Source organism: Macrobrachium rosenbergii, chromosome 33 (genome assembly GCF_040412425.1).
Source record: "Macrobrachium rosenbergii isolate ZJJX-2024 chromosome 33, ASM4041242v1, whole genome shotgun sequence".
Classification (NCBI taxonomy): Eukaryota; Metazoa; Arthropoda; class Malacostraca; order Decapoda; family Palaemonidae; genus Macrobrachium; species Macrobrachium rosenbergii.
In genome coordinates this window covers 5,225,289-5,240,909 of record NC_089773.1, presented here as the reverse complement: position 1 = coordinate 5,240,909, position 15,621 = coordinate 5,225,289, and the positions used below count along the sequence as shown (strand labels likewise).

The 15,621-nt window shown below is 38.8% G+C and overlaps 1 protein-coding gene across 1 annotated transcript in view; it reads right to left on the bottom strand.

The window, feature by feature from the left end:
* lace (serine palmitoyltransferase long chain base subunit) overlaps positions 1 to 11,351 on the bottom strand; it is a 59,388-nt gene extending 48,037 nt beyond the window's left edge. The window contains exons 1-2 of the mRNA XM_067133130.1: positions 11,279 to 11,351; positions 10,138 to 10,304 (exon numbers count right to left, since the gene is read on the bottom strand). Coding sequence (XP_066989231.1) covers positions 10,138 to 10,304; positions 11,279 to 11,351 — 240 coding nt within the window. The remainder of the gene's footprint in view (positions 1 to 10,137; positions 10,305 to 11,278) is intronic.
* Positions 11,352 to 15,621: the final 4,270 nt, after the last annotated feature.

Here is a 15,621-nt window from a genome sequence, read left to right as displayed (position 1 = left end):
TGCTCAGGCACCAAGGTGTGAGTCACATCGGTTGTTGGCCACCCATCCATGTACTGACCAAAATCACTACTGCACTGAGCAATCACTGATTTCATCCATCTCAGAGCTGACCAAACAACACTGCTCAAATTCACTGACCAGATGACCAGCTGTTAAATTGCATATCCTGGCCAACAGCCTACAATGTTTCTTCTCTCTCATTCTGGTCTAATATACCAAGGTGAGATTCACCTTTGAACTTCCCCAGCCATTTCTCACCCTGTCTCCTGCTTGGGACAACTTCCACACTTTCCTCCAATCCTAGTTATGACCTTCAGTTATTTCACCCTTACTGATCTTCATCTACCCTCCTCTCACAACTGTTTATATTCTTCCATATACTTGCAAATCTCTACCTCCCATCTACCCTTTGCTACTTTCAATATGTATTTTGAATCATTTTCTTCATCTCCATCAACTCAAGTCAGCTCACAAATACAATTCTGAGAGCCATAACGGAAAGGATGGAGAGAAGTTAGACATGAGGCTCTTTGGGTTCTGAGAGGGAGAGGCTCCATCAAATACTATTTCTGTACTGAGAATGCTGTCAGCTCAAAAGGATCTGTTTGTGTGTTTGAGAATGGAGTAGAATTTAGAATTTAAGCCAAAGGCCAGGTGCTGGGAGCTATGAGGTCATTCAGCACTGAAATGGAAACTGACAGTAAAGAAGTTTGTAAGGTGTAACAGGAGGAAAACCTCGCAGTTGCACTATGAATCAATTGTTAGGGGAGGGTGGACAGTGAGATAGAAGAAAGAGAATTTGAACAGAGGTACAGTAAAAGGAATGAAAGCAGTTGCAGCTACGGGCCTTAGGAAGGGACGCTGCAAAGAACCTTAAGTAATGCCTACAGCACACAGTATGAGGCGCACTGACGGTGCTACCCCCTACGGAGTCCAAAGCTTTGAGTTTGGATTTATATGCTCATGACATACACACCATCACAGAGTAAAAGGCAGAACAGTCATTACTTGGCTACGCCGCTTGACTCTTCCTCATTACAGAGGTGGATCTATCATTTCCTTTAGGGTAGACCTGACTTTTTCCCCTTTTTTTTTTCATTTCAGGCATTCAGCATTAGAAGAAGGACCTATGCCCCCAACTTTTGAAAACGGCATTTTTTGCCTGATCAGCTTTAAAATAATCCCCCTTTTTTCCAAAAAAGAGGGTGGGGTTGAACTACAATTTTTTATGCATACTATTCTACTCCTGATTGCAAATACTTCATCTTATACAAAATAAATTAGAGCAGGTTGAATTTCCATAACTTTGATGGCTTATAACTCAAAAATTTCTTTTGTGGCAAGAGGCCCTTCTCATGCTGAATGCCTGATTTTTCCACTAGGCCTAAGCTACAAAAAAAAAATAAATAAATTATAAGGTTGCCCATTCCACTTTCCTTCACAATCAAAACACAAAACTTAGTCATTTGGATTTCATTACATTTCTAGAAACTCTCTCTGCCTCCTAATTTGAGAAAACAATAGTTTTTTTTATCTGTCTACTACAGTATATCTTTATTTGGTACAGTATTCTTAGTGGGCCAAAGTAATCGAGTCCCTATGTTCTCTTTACCTTGGCTGCATACATCCTCTGACTACTTTTTAATCTTCCATCTTTTCCTAGGATCAACAGAATAGAATATAGAATTTAGGCCAAAAGGCCAAGTGCTGGGACCTATAAGGTCATTCAGTGCTGAAACGGAAATTAACAGTCAAAAAGGTTTGTAAGGTGAAGATGAGGAAAGCCTTGTAGTTACACCATGAATCAACTGTTAGGAGGAGGTGGAAAGTAAGACGGAAGAAGGAGAATATGAACGGAGGTACAGTAAAAGGAATGGAAGGGGTTGCAGCTAGGGGTCGAAGGGATGCTGCAGAGAACCTCAAGTAATGCCTACAGTGTGCAGCATGAGGTACACTGATGGCACTAACCCCCTACAGGATTCATAGGGTCAAGCATATGAGGTTTCTCTGTCAAATTATAATGAGAAAAATGCACAAACTATTTTTTGGCAAATGTGGTTGGCAGGAAACATTCAAAGCTTTTGATGTCTAGAGCTTTGGCTGTTACTGTTTAATGTAGTTTCCTACTGGAACTGAATCTAATTTATGCTAACCACTGACATTTCCCAAATGAATTGTGAAGTATGCAGTGGACCCCTGCCTATTTGAGGATCCACATTCCTGGCTTCACCTATCTGCGGATTTTTCTGTGGAACGTACATACACATTATTCACGGAAAATTCGCCTATTGGCAGTATTTTTCATAGAGAGAGATCCACTAATTACTGTATTTTCATATTTTCATGATTAAATGCATTTTTGTCATAAAAATATTAAAATACTCAGATATAAGCATTTTTTAAAGGGGTTTTCTGGTGTTTGAACTATCAAAATAAGCAGTTATAAGCATTTTTAGAGGGGTGTCAAGTATTTGCGGATTTTACCTATTTGTGGGGTCGACTGTTATACTTTTGCATAACATTCCCTTAATTTTCTTCCTCTTACTTATCCTGTAATATTTTTCTGCAAAGCTTCTTTGTCACTTGACTACTAAATCACCTTTTCTACCCTTGTGTCCTTTGTTAGGGAGTGAACAACTTTACTACTGATATTTTCTTCTACAGTACACCAACATTTTGTAAAAAAGAAAATGCTTTTAATATTTTTAGGATTTTAGATGATTTTAAATATTACTTTACATTCAATATATTTTAATATTTGTTTTTGTGAGATTCTGAACTTTATTGACATCTTTATTTTTATAGTTTTTAAACAATTGACCTAGCCAAAGTTGGATAAACTGACTGTGCCGATTTTTATTTTTCCGAACAATTTTATATAAATCTCCTTATTTTATTTATAACTGCTCTATAATTTGTTGTAAATCTACTTCAAATTTGAAATTCTGTCGTGCTAGTCAACAATAACCTTTGCTAAAGTGCCTCTTAACTACTGTAAGAGTAAAATCAATTTTAGTTTTCTGTAAAAGAAACTAATGTGCCGGCTTTGTCTGTCCGTCCACACTTTTTCTGTTCGAACTTTATTCTGTCTGCCCTCAGATCTTAAAAACTACTGAGGCTAGAGGGCTGCAAATTGGTATGTTGATTGTCCACCCTTCAAACATCAAACATACCATACTGCAGCCCTCTAGCCTCAGTACAGTAGTTTTTATCTTATTTAAGGTCAAAGTTAGCCATGGATCGTGTGTCTGGCAGCGCTTTCCGGAGGCGTTGCCGAAACACCTTCGCTTTTGCGCATCTGGGGAGAAACTGAGTGCTGCCGGACGTAGCCGTACAGAAAGCAAGATTTTGCTGAAGAAATTCTGGAGTATTTATTACTCGTTTCATATGAAAAGGCAAATGGAAATGGCAACCTGACAACCTTTTCTAACCCTAACCTGAAACAAACATAAAGGAGGGTGCACGGAAAACAACAGGGCTCAACCCCAAAGGATACAACAATAGACCCACCTTGGAAAATAAAAGTCAGCAGCTAGTGCTTCTTCATACTAGGTTACTGTAAGTACAAGCCTTTGTGTTGGTGTTAGTCCACATTCCTTGACATTTCTTTGTAGTATGACTACTACTGAAAACATTATTGCATCTCTAGATTTGTTAAGTAAGGCTAGCATTCCATCTGAGGAGAGAGAGAGAGAGAGAGAGAGAGAGAGAGAGAGAGAGAGAGAGAGAGAGAGAGAGAGAGAGAGAGAACGCAGCACGTAAGAAGTTTCCAAACTGTGAAATGAATGCCTCATTGTAAAATGATGTAGTACACCCTAAAATCCAGTGTTACAAAACTCATTATAACAGTCATGGCAATTCTTTATACCATCATATGCATTCTACATTAAAAATAGCAAACCCTACAATTCACACACTGTAAATGTGCATGTCAAAACACCAGTTTATTTACTTACACAGAGAAATGAACATGTACTTTAGGATGCTGATAAATAACCAGAATCAAGATTACTGATTTGGCTAACAAATCATCCATCATGGATGTGCTACTGCACAGCCAGATGCAGCAAGATTACAAAATTCCAAAGGTCACTTCCATTTTGTAAATACTGATATTGTACAGTAATTCAGTTTGCTACACCACAGTGATATCAATCATAAATATGCCTATGCTTCTGTCCTGTGAATGTTCCCAGGTTCACAAATGTTAGTCTGTCAGGCAGAAGCTATTCTCACTACACGTACCTCTGAGGACCTAAAGCTTAATCTGCCAGGCAGGAGATATTCTCACTACACGTACCCCTAAAGACCTGAAGCTTAATCTGCCAGGCAGAAGATACTCTCACTACACGTACCCTTGAGGACCTAAAGCTTAGTCTGCCAGACAGAAGATATTCTCACTACAAGTCCCCCTGAGGGCCTCAAGTTTAATCTGCCAGGCAGAAGATATCTCACTACACGTACCCGAGGACCTAAAGCTTAGTTTGCCAGGCAGAAGATATTCTCACTACATGTACACCTGAGGACCTAAAGGTTAGTCTGCCAGGCAGAAGATATTTTCACTACAAGTACCCCTGAGGACCTAAAGCTTGATCTGCTGGGCAGAAGATACTCTCACTACACATACCCGACGACCTAAAGCTTAATCAGTCAGGCAGAAGATATTCCCACTACACGTATCCATGAGGACCTAAAGCTAAGTCTAAACCATTAACTCACAAGCCTACAGTGTTGTTAACAATGCTAAACCTTTTCTCCAGGTGTGACTGGAACAGTGATCGCTATTCCAGTTGTGAATAATACGTGTTCCACATTTTTATAGTACTCATCACTTCTTTCAGCCCATTTTCCCTCTAGTGCTTTCAACATGTGATAAAAGCAGGAATTGCAATCAGTAGGTACTTATACATCACTGGCTTCATCTTCTAGACAAACAGCTTTGTCAGGTGCAACTATCTGTATTTACAATTCAGCAGTTGGCTTTTTCATCACCCCGAAAATTTGGCTTTTTAGAAGTGTTCGCTTCATTTTAGTCAGTGATTATTGTGGTTTGTGTATAATCTAACTATTTTCATCTGGACCGATATGAAGGAAACAATGCTCTTTCAATATAAAACAAGTTTGTTCAAGCAAACTCGATCACGTCGTAAGGAGTTCCCCCTTCCCAGCTCTACAGCCTACATGAAAATGCAGTTATATTGGTAAACATACATAGTACATACGTAATAGACCGTCTTTTTGTCTCTCACACAAGAGACTAGATACCTGTAACCTGGGAACATTCACAGGATGCAAATATAGGCATACAGTATACGAGTTCTGGGTTTGTTTGAAAAATGTGCACTGAGATAAAATAACAGTTTTCTTACAGGTAAGACGACCAAAGTTTGACCTTAATGCACTACACTTTCAAAAAAATGAGATGATCATTAACAGTGAGAATCTTACAATAATACAATGCTAATAAATATTTCAAACCTACAAAATACTGGCATACATTAAAAAAATGTTGTTCCACACTGTTAGATTACCTATCAAAGGAATGTTCAACTTAATTAGGGGCATATGTAGGTCACTCATAAACTCAGTGATAAAAAAATGCAAAAAAAACTAAAAACAAAAAAATTGCATGATACAAAATATATCATATACAACACCGTTAGAATATACTGTATATAAATGTAGGTAGCTTTAATTAATGGTACGCTTGTACTAAGCAATGAGCAGGAAAAAATTCAAAAATATGAATTACAAAGACTTGTTTTACTTGTCTAGTCTTACGAAAGCATTTGTCCATTTTTGTCAACATTGTCAGAACAGCAGGCAAAATAAACATGACGCATACCACAAGCACCCTTCTCAATCTGATCCTCTCCCCACTAATCCAGACTATTTGGAAATGTTTGTACAACAGCCAAAAGCAACTGTCATCATTCAGCTACTGAAGACTCCAAAATACAGTGCGTCACCGACTTACGGAGGATTCGATCTTACGGAGCTTTTTCAGAGCATTAACGGCGTTTCACAGCACCGTAACTTGATGCTGCAGCAAGTTACCTTGCTGTAAGTGCCGTTGACGGCACTAATGGCAAGAACAGGCATCAAGTTAACGGGGCTTACGGCGCTGTAACTTGATGCAGCATCAGGTTACGGTGCCCAACATCAAGTTACAGCCCCGTAAGTGCCGATAATGGCGAAAACCCAACTTACAGCGTGGTGCTGGAACGGATCCCACGCCGTAGGTCGGTGACACACTGCATTATAATATAAACCAAGGAGCTTAAAATGAAGTCAAAACAGAATGGGAGTTTATCAGATAGAGAAGAACAGAGGTACTCTTACCTGTTGCCCTAACCTCCAAACCTGAAAACCTCAGTCCACTGCCACCTAGATTCAGCAATCAATCACAACACCTTTTCATGAGCAAATGAATCAAGTCCACATCTTGGGATCCAAATCAAACAGGTTTTTGCAGCTCATATCATGGATTGAAAATAGACCCAAATGTTAAAAGTAATTACGGGGCTACCAAGATTAATGGAAGTGTATGATTTAAGGGCAGTCACTACCAGAATGTGTGATAAGTTACTGAACCTTGATGGCAGGGGAGAACTTTGGTATGGGCTCACAGAACCTATTTATCACACCAATGTTTTCTTACAGAGAGAACAGAAGTCAAAGGTCAAGACAACTGAAAAAAAAAAAATTCTAAATAAAATAAATTAGGCAGGATAAAGCTATTCTTTTGATGAGTTGACCAACTGGCACTTCCAAACCTCAACAAGAAATGTGCAGTCTAGTTTTTCCCTCTGAAGACAAAGTGGCAGTGAGTAACTTAAGTTTGCGATAAAAAGGCTTCAAGCAAGATTTGCACAAACTACGACTACTGAATAAACGTCTCCAATTCCAGAATGAAAAGGATAAAGCATTAAGGTATGCTCAAGCAAAGTGGCACATTTTGTTTGTTTGTCAAAGTTGTCAAGTTTTCTGTGTGAAAATGACTAGCATGTGTTGAAAATATTGTCTTTCCTATGCAGGGCAGTGATTATTAAGGAACCCAAGTGTAAGAAGTGTACGAGGAGAGGAAGCTTGAGAAGCAGTCTAAACTCTCAATACTGATGAGCGAGCAATGGTCTTACTTTGAGGGAATCAGTGACTCGGATGGAGGCCCGTGTACTGTACTAATCATGTGCAACAGACTCTTCATTAGATCAGCATGGCACCAGCGTCTGCGTGTACTTTGGTATACATTTTACACCTTCATAGTTCACCTGTGATATTACAGAGTGACTGATCTACACCACACTGACGATTCCTAGCGAGAAATGTAAAATATTTTCGTACTTGACTATTCGTGCTTTTCATTCTTCTCTATAACCTGTTTTTGGCAGTTTGTATTCCTTGTAGATAATAACAGTATTTAAATAAATGTCTTTGTAGGTATGTGGAAACCACTGAGTATTGCATTTGCTAAACTCTAATACATGTAATGTACTGTATATCCTGTACATTTTATACATTTCATAGCAGCAGTGATGGTTCCCCCTTCATCTGTTTCTGATCTAGCAAAACAATAGTAAACCTTAACAAGATATTACTGTACTGTGTTGCCTGAAGTATGTCGTCTGTAAAGTTCCTAAATCTTGAAATGTGATCTCCCAGCCCCCTCCCCTGGCATTTCTTACAGGATCAATACATACAGTTATTCCTCATACTGTTACATTTACAATACTGAATTTTTTATAATGTGTTAAATCTACTTCATGTTTCTTTTGTCCACCAATGTAGTTCTTCCAGTAGTCTCCCTGTTCCCCCTCATTTGAAATATTCACCATCTGCAATAGTGCTCAATGTCAGGGCTTCCCTTCAATGGGATATATGTCTGCTGAGTTCTACCCCTTCTGTTCTACAATGGACATTTCTTGACTGAACTCATGCCTGGTCCAAGAGCTCATCTCCACCACTTCTTTTTGGCTGTCACACTTATTATGAACTTTGCATTTGGAAGTCCATTTCACACAGTCCAGTTTCCACTGTCTGTCAAGCATTCTCATGAATCTGAGACTAACCAGCTTTAGTTCTGAGTCCCAGTTTTTGTTCAGCCTCAAAATGCCCCAACCAGCCACCATTTCCCTTACTTCGATGAAACTGCTAACCCCCGCATTGCACAGGTCAATGATAGTTTCTTACTTTGATGAAACTGCTAATACCTACATTGCACAGGTCAATGATAGTTTCTTGCTTCTATTTTCCATGACTTATAATCTACCATCTCGTAAGAGGCAGTCTTGCTTTCTCTGAAGTGAGGTCCACTCTTACCTTTTAATTTTTTTTATTTCAGCCTGGACTACATCATGGCAACGGGTAGTGTGTCCCACCGGTGAATCCATAAAAATAATTTCTTTTATAAAATTTTGGTTTTTGGCATAAAAAAAGCACCAGACTAATCCTTCAGACCTTTGATATCAAGATTAAACACCGTGATTTTTTTTTAAAAACTGTTCTGGAAACTGGAAGCACAACATAGCTGAACAGCCACACTGAAAGTGACCACAAGTGAAAGCAGGAGGGAGAAGCTTATGTGGCTAGAGCCAAAGGGATGCTGCAAAGAGCATGTAGAACTGCCTGCAATGTGCTGAGCAAGGCACCCTGCAGCTGGTATGGCACCACCCTAAGATGTGAGAACTATGGAAAAACACTTCACATTCAGTCACTTTTCCTGTGCAGGGTAAACTGTACTCGTACAATACTGTACTGACAGAAATAACTGTAGTACATCCTTTGTACACAGTATTTTACAAAACAGAAAAATTCTAAAATGTCCATTTATATGTTTTAATGTCTAATTGTTTTAATGGTGTCATGATTACCGAGTTTCAACATTGGTTTAGTAATACCAACTTTACTGAGTTTGAAAGCCTGGGAATTGTAATGATACGCAATTTGTGGAACTTTATTGTTAATGACTTTTAATGATGCCTACTTTATTGAGTTTCAGTTCTGATGATTTAAACATGACTGAGTTTCAAAGTTTGTGACTTTTAGTGGTTAGTGGTGGTAACTTTACACAACTTTAAACATGTAAATTTAGACGATGCCAACTTGATCAAATTTAAAATGTGTGTTTTAATGATGCCAACTTTCTTGAGCCTACAGATCACACTGGGAGATGAATTCCCTGAATTCATCAACACTCAGTAACACTCACTACCTTGTTCTGCTTTGGACAGATTACAAATGTAATCACGTAACTGCTGTGATATTCCAAGACAGATTTACCGAAAAATTCCTACGATACCTAGACAACCTATAATGAAATTTATAAATGAGTGGAAACTACTGCTATCAGCATCAGACAGATTTAGCAAATACAAGTGTCATTTTCAAAATCAGATTTTACTTTTAGGTACCTTTTTAGACACAGCCATCCCCACCAAGACTGAGTTTATAATATTGAAATGAGGGTTCATATAGTTTTTGTCTTTTTGAAGACTGATTATACCTGAAAAATCAAGGATAAAACACTAAAAATATTCACACCTTGACAATCAACAACAGCTAGGTAACCTCACACCACCATCCACAAACAAAGCCGTCCCACATAAAGACCTCTGCGTGTTAACCACAACTGAGAGTTAGTAGCATTCTATGATAACTGTCTAGTATAAAATAAAAATAAGTCAAAACCACAACAAGACTACAAAGCTAAAAAAAATCTACAAAATAATACAATTTACATTCAGGCTGACGACTAACTCACTGAAAAGCACTACACAAACATCAGCCCTTTACTGAAAAGCACTAACACCACCTACAGTTTTGCTAATAAGCAGAAAATATACAGTATTATCTATCCAATAAACAAAAAAAATAGGAAGCTAAAACACAACCGCTTCGGCTACAGTAACCAAGATGGCACTAACGTGAACTCAGTTGCTTCATGTACAGTATATTTACATCTATACACATGAAAAACTAGTTCTTGTCAGGATCTTAAACTATAATCAAGCAACAATATAAAATCATCTATACTATGGTCTATATCATATTCATTTAAATTTGTAAGGGTGGAGTAAAAATTCCTATAACTTTTATTGTCAAGCCCGTAACATTCAAATACTGTACTGGAGTCCTTACCTCTCTGTTTTTCTCCTTCGTCGACGGTGGGTTAAAAAATTCCTTGATGTACCCCACAAGGAGCAGGACCCCGTAGGAGACGAACGTGAAAAAGGCCACGAACAGGGAACACTCCTCTTCTTTGTGATGGGCTCCCTTTCGCTTCTGTTTGCCGCCATCTGTCGGGGCTCACTTTTTCCACTTCTTGAACAGGTACAGCTGCGCCATTCTGTCAATGACAACAAAAATAAAAATATGATTACAATTACTGCTATAAAATAGGATGCTGTACAGTCGATGACCCCAGGTTTCACGGGGGATAGGGACCACAACGCCCCCGTGAATAGCTAAAATCCGTGAAATACCTGACACCCCTCTAAAAACTCTTATATAACTGCCTATTTTGATAGTTAAAACACCATAAACCCACTCTAAAAAAAAGCTTATACCTGCATATTTTAATAGTTTTATCATTAAAAATATATTTAGTCATGAAAATATGGAAATACAGTAATTAGTGAATATTTCTCTATGAAAAATACCACGAATAGGTGAATTTTCTGCGAATGATGTGTCCATACGTTCCACAGAAAATCTGACAATAGGTGAACCTGTGAATTCAGACCCGCGAATAGGCGGGCATCCACAGTACTGACAGCTCTAAGCAAAGGACGCAAAGTTGGTAAACTTTCCTCTCCTACGTGACCCTATGAAACTTCCCTGAGGACACAGGGAAGAGGATAAGAAAGAATGCATCCTGCAGATCTAATGGCCAGAAAGTTCCCTTTCCTAAAAACCTGCTACCAGACCCTAGCATCCCCAACCTGAAGGAGACTAATGTACTCACCTTCTTGAATTGTTCCTTCTCTAGCAACAATCTAACCTCTATATCCAGAGTTTGTGTTTATAAGAGATGCATGGGGTTCATTGTGGGTAAAAAGAGACGAATGGGATTCATGGTGGGTAAAAAGAGATGAATGGGATTCATTGTGGGTAAAAGAGATGGATGGGATTCGTTGAGGCAAAACTGGGCAAGCCTAAGTCTAAAGAGCGAGACAGTACTCGTTACAAAGGACATCAGAGATCCTTGAGTTCACAAAAATCTCCTTTCATGTACTCCAGAGTTCTGGAGAAAAGTCCCCACCACAGGATGCTGTCACACATTGTGTGAAGTATGGTTTCTTAAGAGCAGTGTATCTTTTGGGGCAATCATGCTTCTCGACAACTTTTACCATTCTATCCGCTATAACAAACTTCCAGCAATTCTCTACACTCTTAAAATTTTGGGTTTTGGAAAGTTACGGCTAAGTCCTACTTTACCTCCCTCTCTGACCAAATTATCTAACACTAGTTGTATTTCCAGGGTACTGCAAAACAATAAAATTGTCACCAGTATAATCCACTCCCAATATCATTAATTTTTCTTTTGAAGTGCCTGCATTTGTTGCAGCAAACAATTTTTGCTGTAAACACAGGTACAGGATAATCTATAGAGCTTTCAAAATCCTACTTAACTCACATAATCAACTGAAAGCCTTCTGCTGTACATATTTTTTCTCATTTACACAAGATTACAAAGAATTTCATTCCCAATGACAATCATCAGTCCTTACACAAGCCACAAGCAATATACAAGAAGATTACTGTTACTAAGTTCAGGAGACTGTCTTTGCAACAACAATAGCTATCAATACCAAGTAAGTAGGTCCTCGACTTACGGCGGGGGATCCGTTCCACCGTAAGCCGGTGTTTCACTGTTATCAGCTCTTACGGCACCATAACTTGATGTTGCATCAAGTTACAGCACCGTAGGCACTGTTAACTTGATGCCTATTCTTGCAGTTAGCACTTATGGTGCTGTAACTTGCTGCAACTTCAAGTTACGGAACTGTAAAATGCCATTAACGACGACGAAAAAGAGCCATAAGATCAAATCCACTGTAGGTCGGCGACACACTACACAAGACAAGATATGACAAACAATGACACCGGGCCATCTCAACTTTACCTTTTATTTGCAATATGAAAATAACACCAACAGACCAGACTTCAGAGCCGACCTGCTTTGCTGCCAGGTACTTCTAGAAAATCTTGGCGATTGGCTTCCTATGGCATGTGAAAAGTCTCGGCCTGGTAACAGCAGTTCTTGGGTCATATAGTACTCTTGGTGCAGTTAATAAAAGTAATTAAGTATGAATTAGCTTGACCAGTAATAGTCTTCTGTCACTACAGATTGCTTACAAACTGACTCAAAGTACTATAAATGTAATAATTCTTTAAGTATTACACTTTGGGACAAGTCAAAAATACTTCATGTGATCTACATTCAGATTCAGAATTGATTTCCTTCCATTTAAATAATTCTAATGATTGGGTCAACTGACTTTAGTATGAGCCCAGGCTGACTAAGGATACTGGGTTGGGGCCTTCCACAAAACACAATATCCAGTGTACCTCTACACTTGTCAAAGAGGTTGAAACTACTATTGGTGTTGAGACTGGAAAAACCGTAAAACAGAAAGAAGGCATGAGAGGTGTAACAGGAGGAAAACCTCACAGTTGCACTATGAAACAACCGTTAGAGAGGGTGGAAAGTCAGATGGAAGAAAGGAAAAATGAACTAAGGTACAATAAAATGAAAAATATAGAGGTTGCAGCTTGGGGCCAAAGGGACGCTGCAAAGATCATCGAGTAATGCCTACAATGCACCATGTGAGGTGAAGGTTGTAAAAATAATGTTCTTGCAAACGACTCAAATGAAATTCCCATACAAAAATGTCAGCACAATAAGGGAGGGAACCCACTATCGAATGAATCACCAGGAAATCAGCAGATAGATGAGTCACTAGTTCTTACACTGCTTCAAAGCAATGAGTTCCATGCATGGAATTCCCTTCTTCAAGATATAGAGTTAATCACCCTCTCTAACAGGAATTAGAACAACTAGTGCATACAACCTCATGGTAAGTGTTTTCCAAGAAGAATGCCACACTCCCTAGACAATTTTACTGGAACTTTTAATTGCAATACTATTTAGCATATCAATTCAAGAGAGGCAATTATGTTACTGGTAAACTTTAAAGAGTACCTTCTAATACAGACATACTATACTGGCATTAATATTTTGGTAAATTACTAAAGATATGCAATACTGCTTGTACATCAGAACGTCACTTTGAATGACAATGCATTGTTGCCACAGACAGTTTCCATGGACAGCATTTGCTGCCTGTGATTTGTATGCTAAGCATGTTAAAGGCATAAGTGAATGATATGATTGTAAATAGTTATTAATGGCAAGGTTGTAGTCACTCTGAATAAAGAGTCCCTGCTTTTCTGATAAATAATGCTGATAAATAATAAATAATGATAAATAATATTCTAGTTAAGAATATAAAAAACATTACAATATAAAGGCAGTTGCTGACTTATGGTGGGGGTTCCATTCCACCGGCACTCCGAAAGTCGATTTCTGCCGTAAGTCGGTGTTTGTTAATTAATAGGCGCCATACGTGCCGTTAATGGGGGCTTTAACGGCAGCGTGACTAGATACCTATTCTTGTTGTAAGCGCCGTTAACGGTGCTTACGGTACCGTAACTAGATACCTATTCTTGATAAATGTATTTGATAAAGCGTCGTAAGATCGGAACGCAATAACTTGGGATGCCCTGTAGTACACAATAATTCTCAACAAGAATGCATAATAGCAACACACTATATTATATTGCAATGAGGAAATCAAGTGCTTTACACTGTAAATACCAAAAACTGATTGCCAGTACAGTACCGTGGTACTGTAACTTGAACTGAATATAGAATTCTGGCCAAAGGCCAAGCACTGGGACCCCTGAGGTCATTCAGCGCTGAAACGGAAACTGACAGTAAAAGGGTTGAAAGGTGTAACAGGAGGAAAACCTTGAAGCAGTTGCACTATGCCAAAGGCACACTGCACCTTAAGTAATGCCTACAGTGCACCGCATGAGGTACACTGATGGCACTAACCCCCCAAACAGGGAGATGGTACTGTAACTTGATCAAGGTCTTTTGGTAAAAGCCTCAGGTCCCAATATACCTTCATAAACAATTTTTTGTCAACTTCTCCCCCCCCCTGGAGTTCGATGGGAATTAAGTTACAGTACTTGAAAAGAAGTGAAGTACTGAGAAAGGTCACAAAACCGAATGTCTCGAGAAAGGTCACAAAAGGAACTGAAAGTAGTGAGGAGGGTCACAAAAAGAACCAAATGTTTTGGGAAAGGTCACAAAAGGAACTGAAAGTAGTGAGAAAGAATGACTGGTCAGAAGAGGAAGTGAACGCAGATACAATCAACATAATACAGTAGACGGCAGTCCCGGGTTACAGCTATCTCGGCCTAGGGCAAATCCGTACTTTCCAAATATTTCATAAAAAAATTGGACGCCGTACTTGGACTATGGCGAAAAAACTAGGATGTACAGCATTATATATAATGGGAAACATTAACATCGAAGTTTTATCCCAGCACGCAACTAGATAATCATGGAAACCTTATTTTTCAATGACCGTTATACTTAAGTCAAAGGACTGTGCTGTACTATTTAATTCAACCTACCCCTTTCTAAATTGTTGAAAGGTGCAGCATCCTGTCTATCGTGGTGGCAAATTCCCGAGATGTATGCTAGTATTGCACCAGCCCCAGTTTTTGTTTGCCGTGCCCCTAGGTTAGGTTAGGTTTAGGTTAAGTTAGGTTGGGTTGTTAGGTTAGCTTAGGTTTTACCTAAATTTTAATATAACTTGTAAAAACAATCAAAATTATCCCAAAATACTGAAATCCATGTATTTAAAGCAGTAATGTCCCTCACTGTATTCATCAAAGTTTGAAGTTAGTTACAGGTCAGGCTAAGTTGGGCATGGGGAGAAAAGAGTACATACATAGAAATTAGGCCAAAGGCTAAGCGCTGGGACCTATGAGGTCATTCAGCGCTGAAATGGAAATTAACAGTAAAAAGGTCTGAAAGGTGTAACAGGAGGAAAACCTTTTGCAGTTGCACTATGAAACAATTGTTAGGGGAGGGTTGAGGAAAGTAAGATGGAGGAGGTTAAATTGGTTTGTTAGGTCAAGGTAATTACGAGTGCATATTCCTTTACTAAGTCTTCTCTCTCGTGACAGCATTTTATAGACAGGCCTGGGCAAGTCTGGTCTTCTCCCAGAAATATATTTCATTCATATTCTATCTTTTTACTGTTTTTATATAGCAGCTATGTTCTTCATTTAATAGATATCGGCGTCAATGACCCAGTTGTCACGATGCTAAATGACTCAAAATCATTCATTCATTCATTCTTGCTGAATTCACACATCGTATATATAATATTAGTTTCACCGTAACCTCTACTACGTTACGCCACCCTAGCAGCTACTTAGCCCATCTAACGTAACTTGTACCACCCACTAACTAAGCCGTACAACCTATCCCAACAATATTGGCTAAAATAATAAGGCGTTTCATTTTAAAGAGGCAAAAAT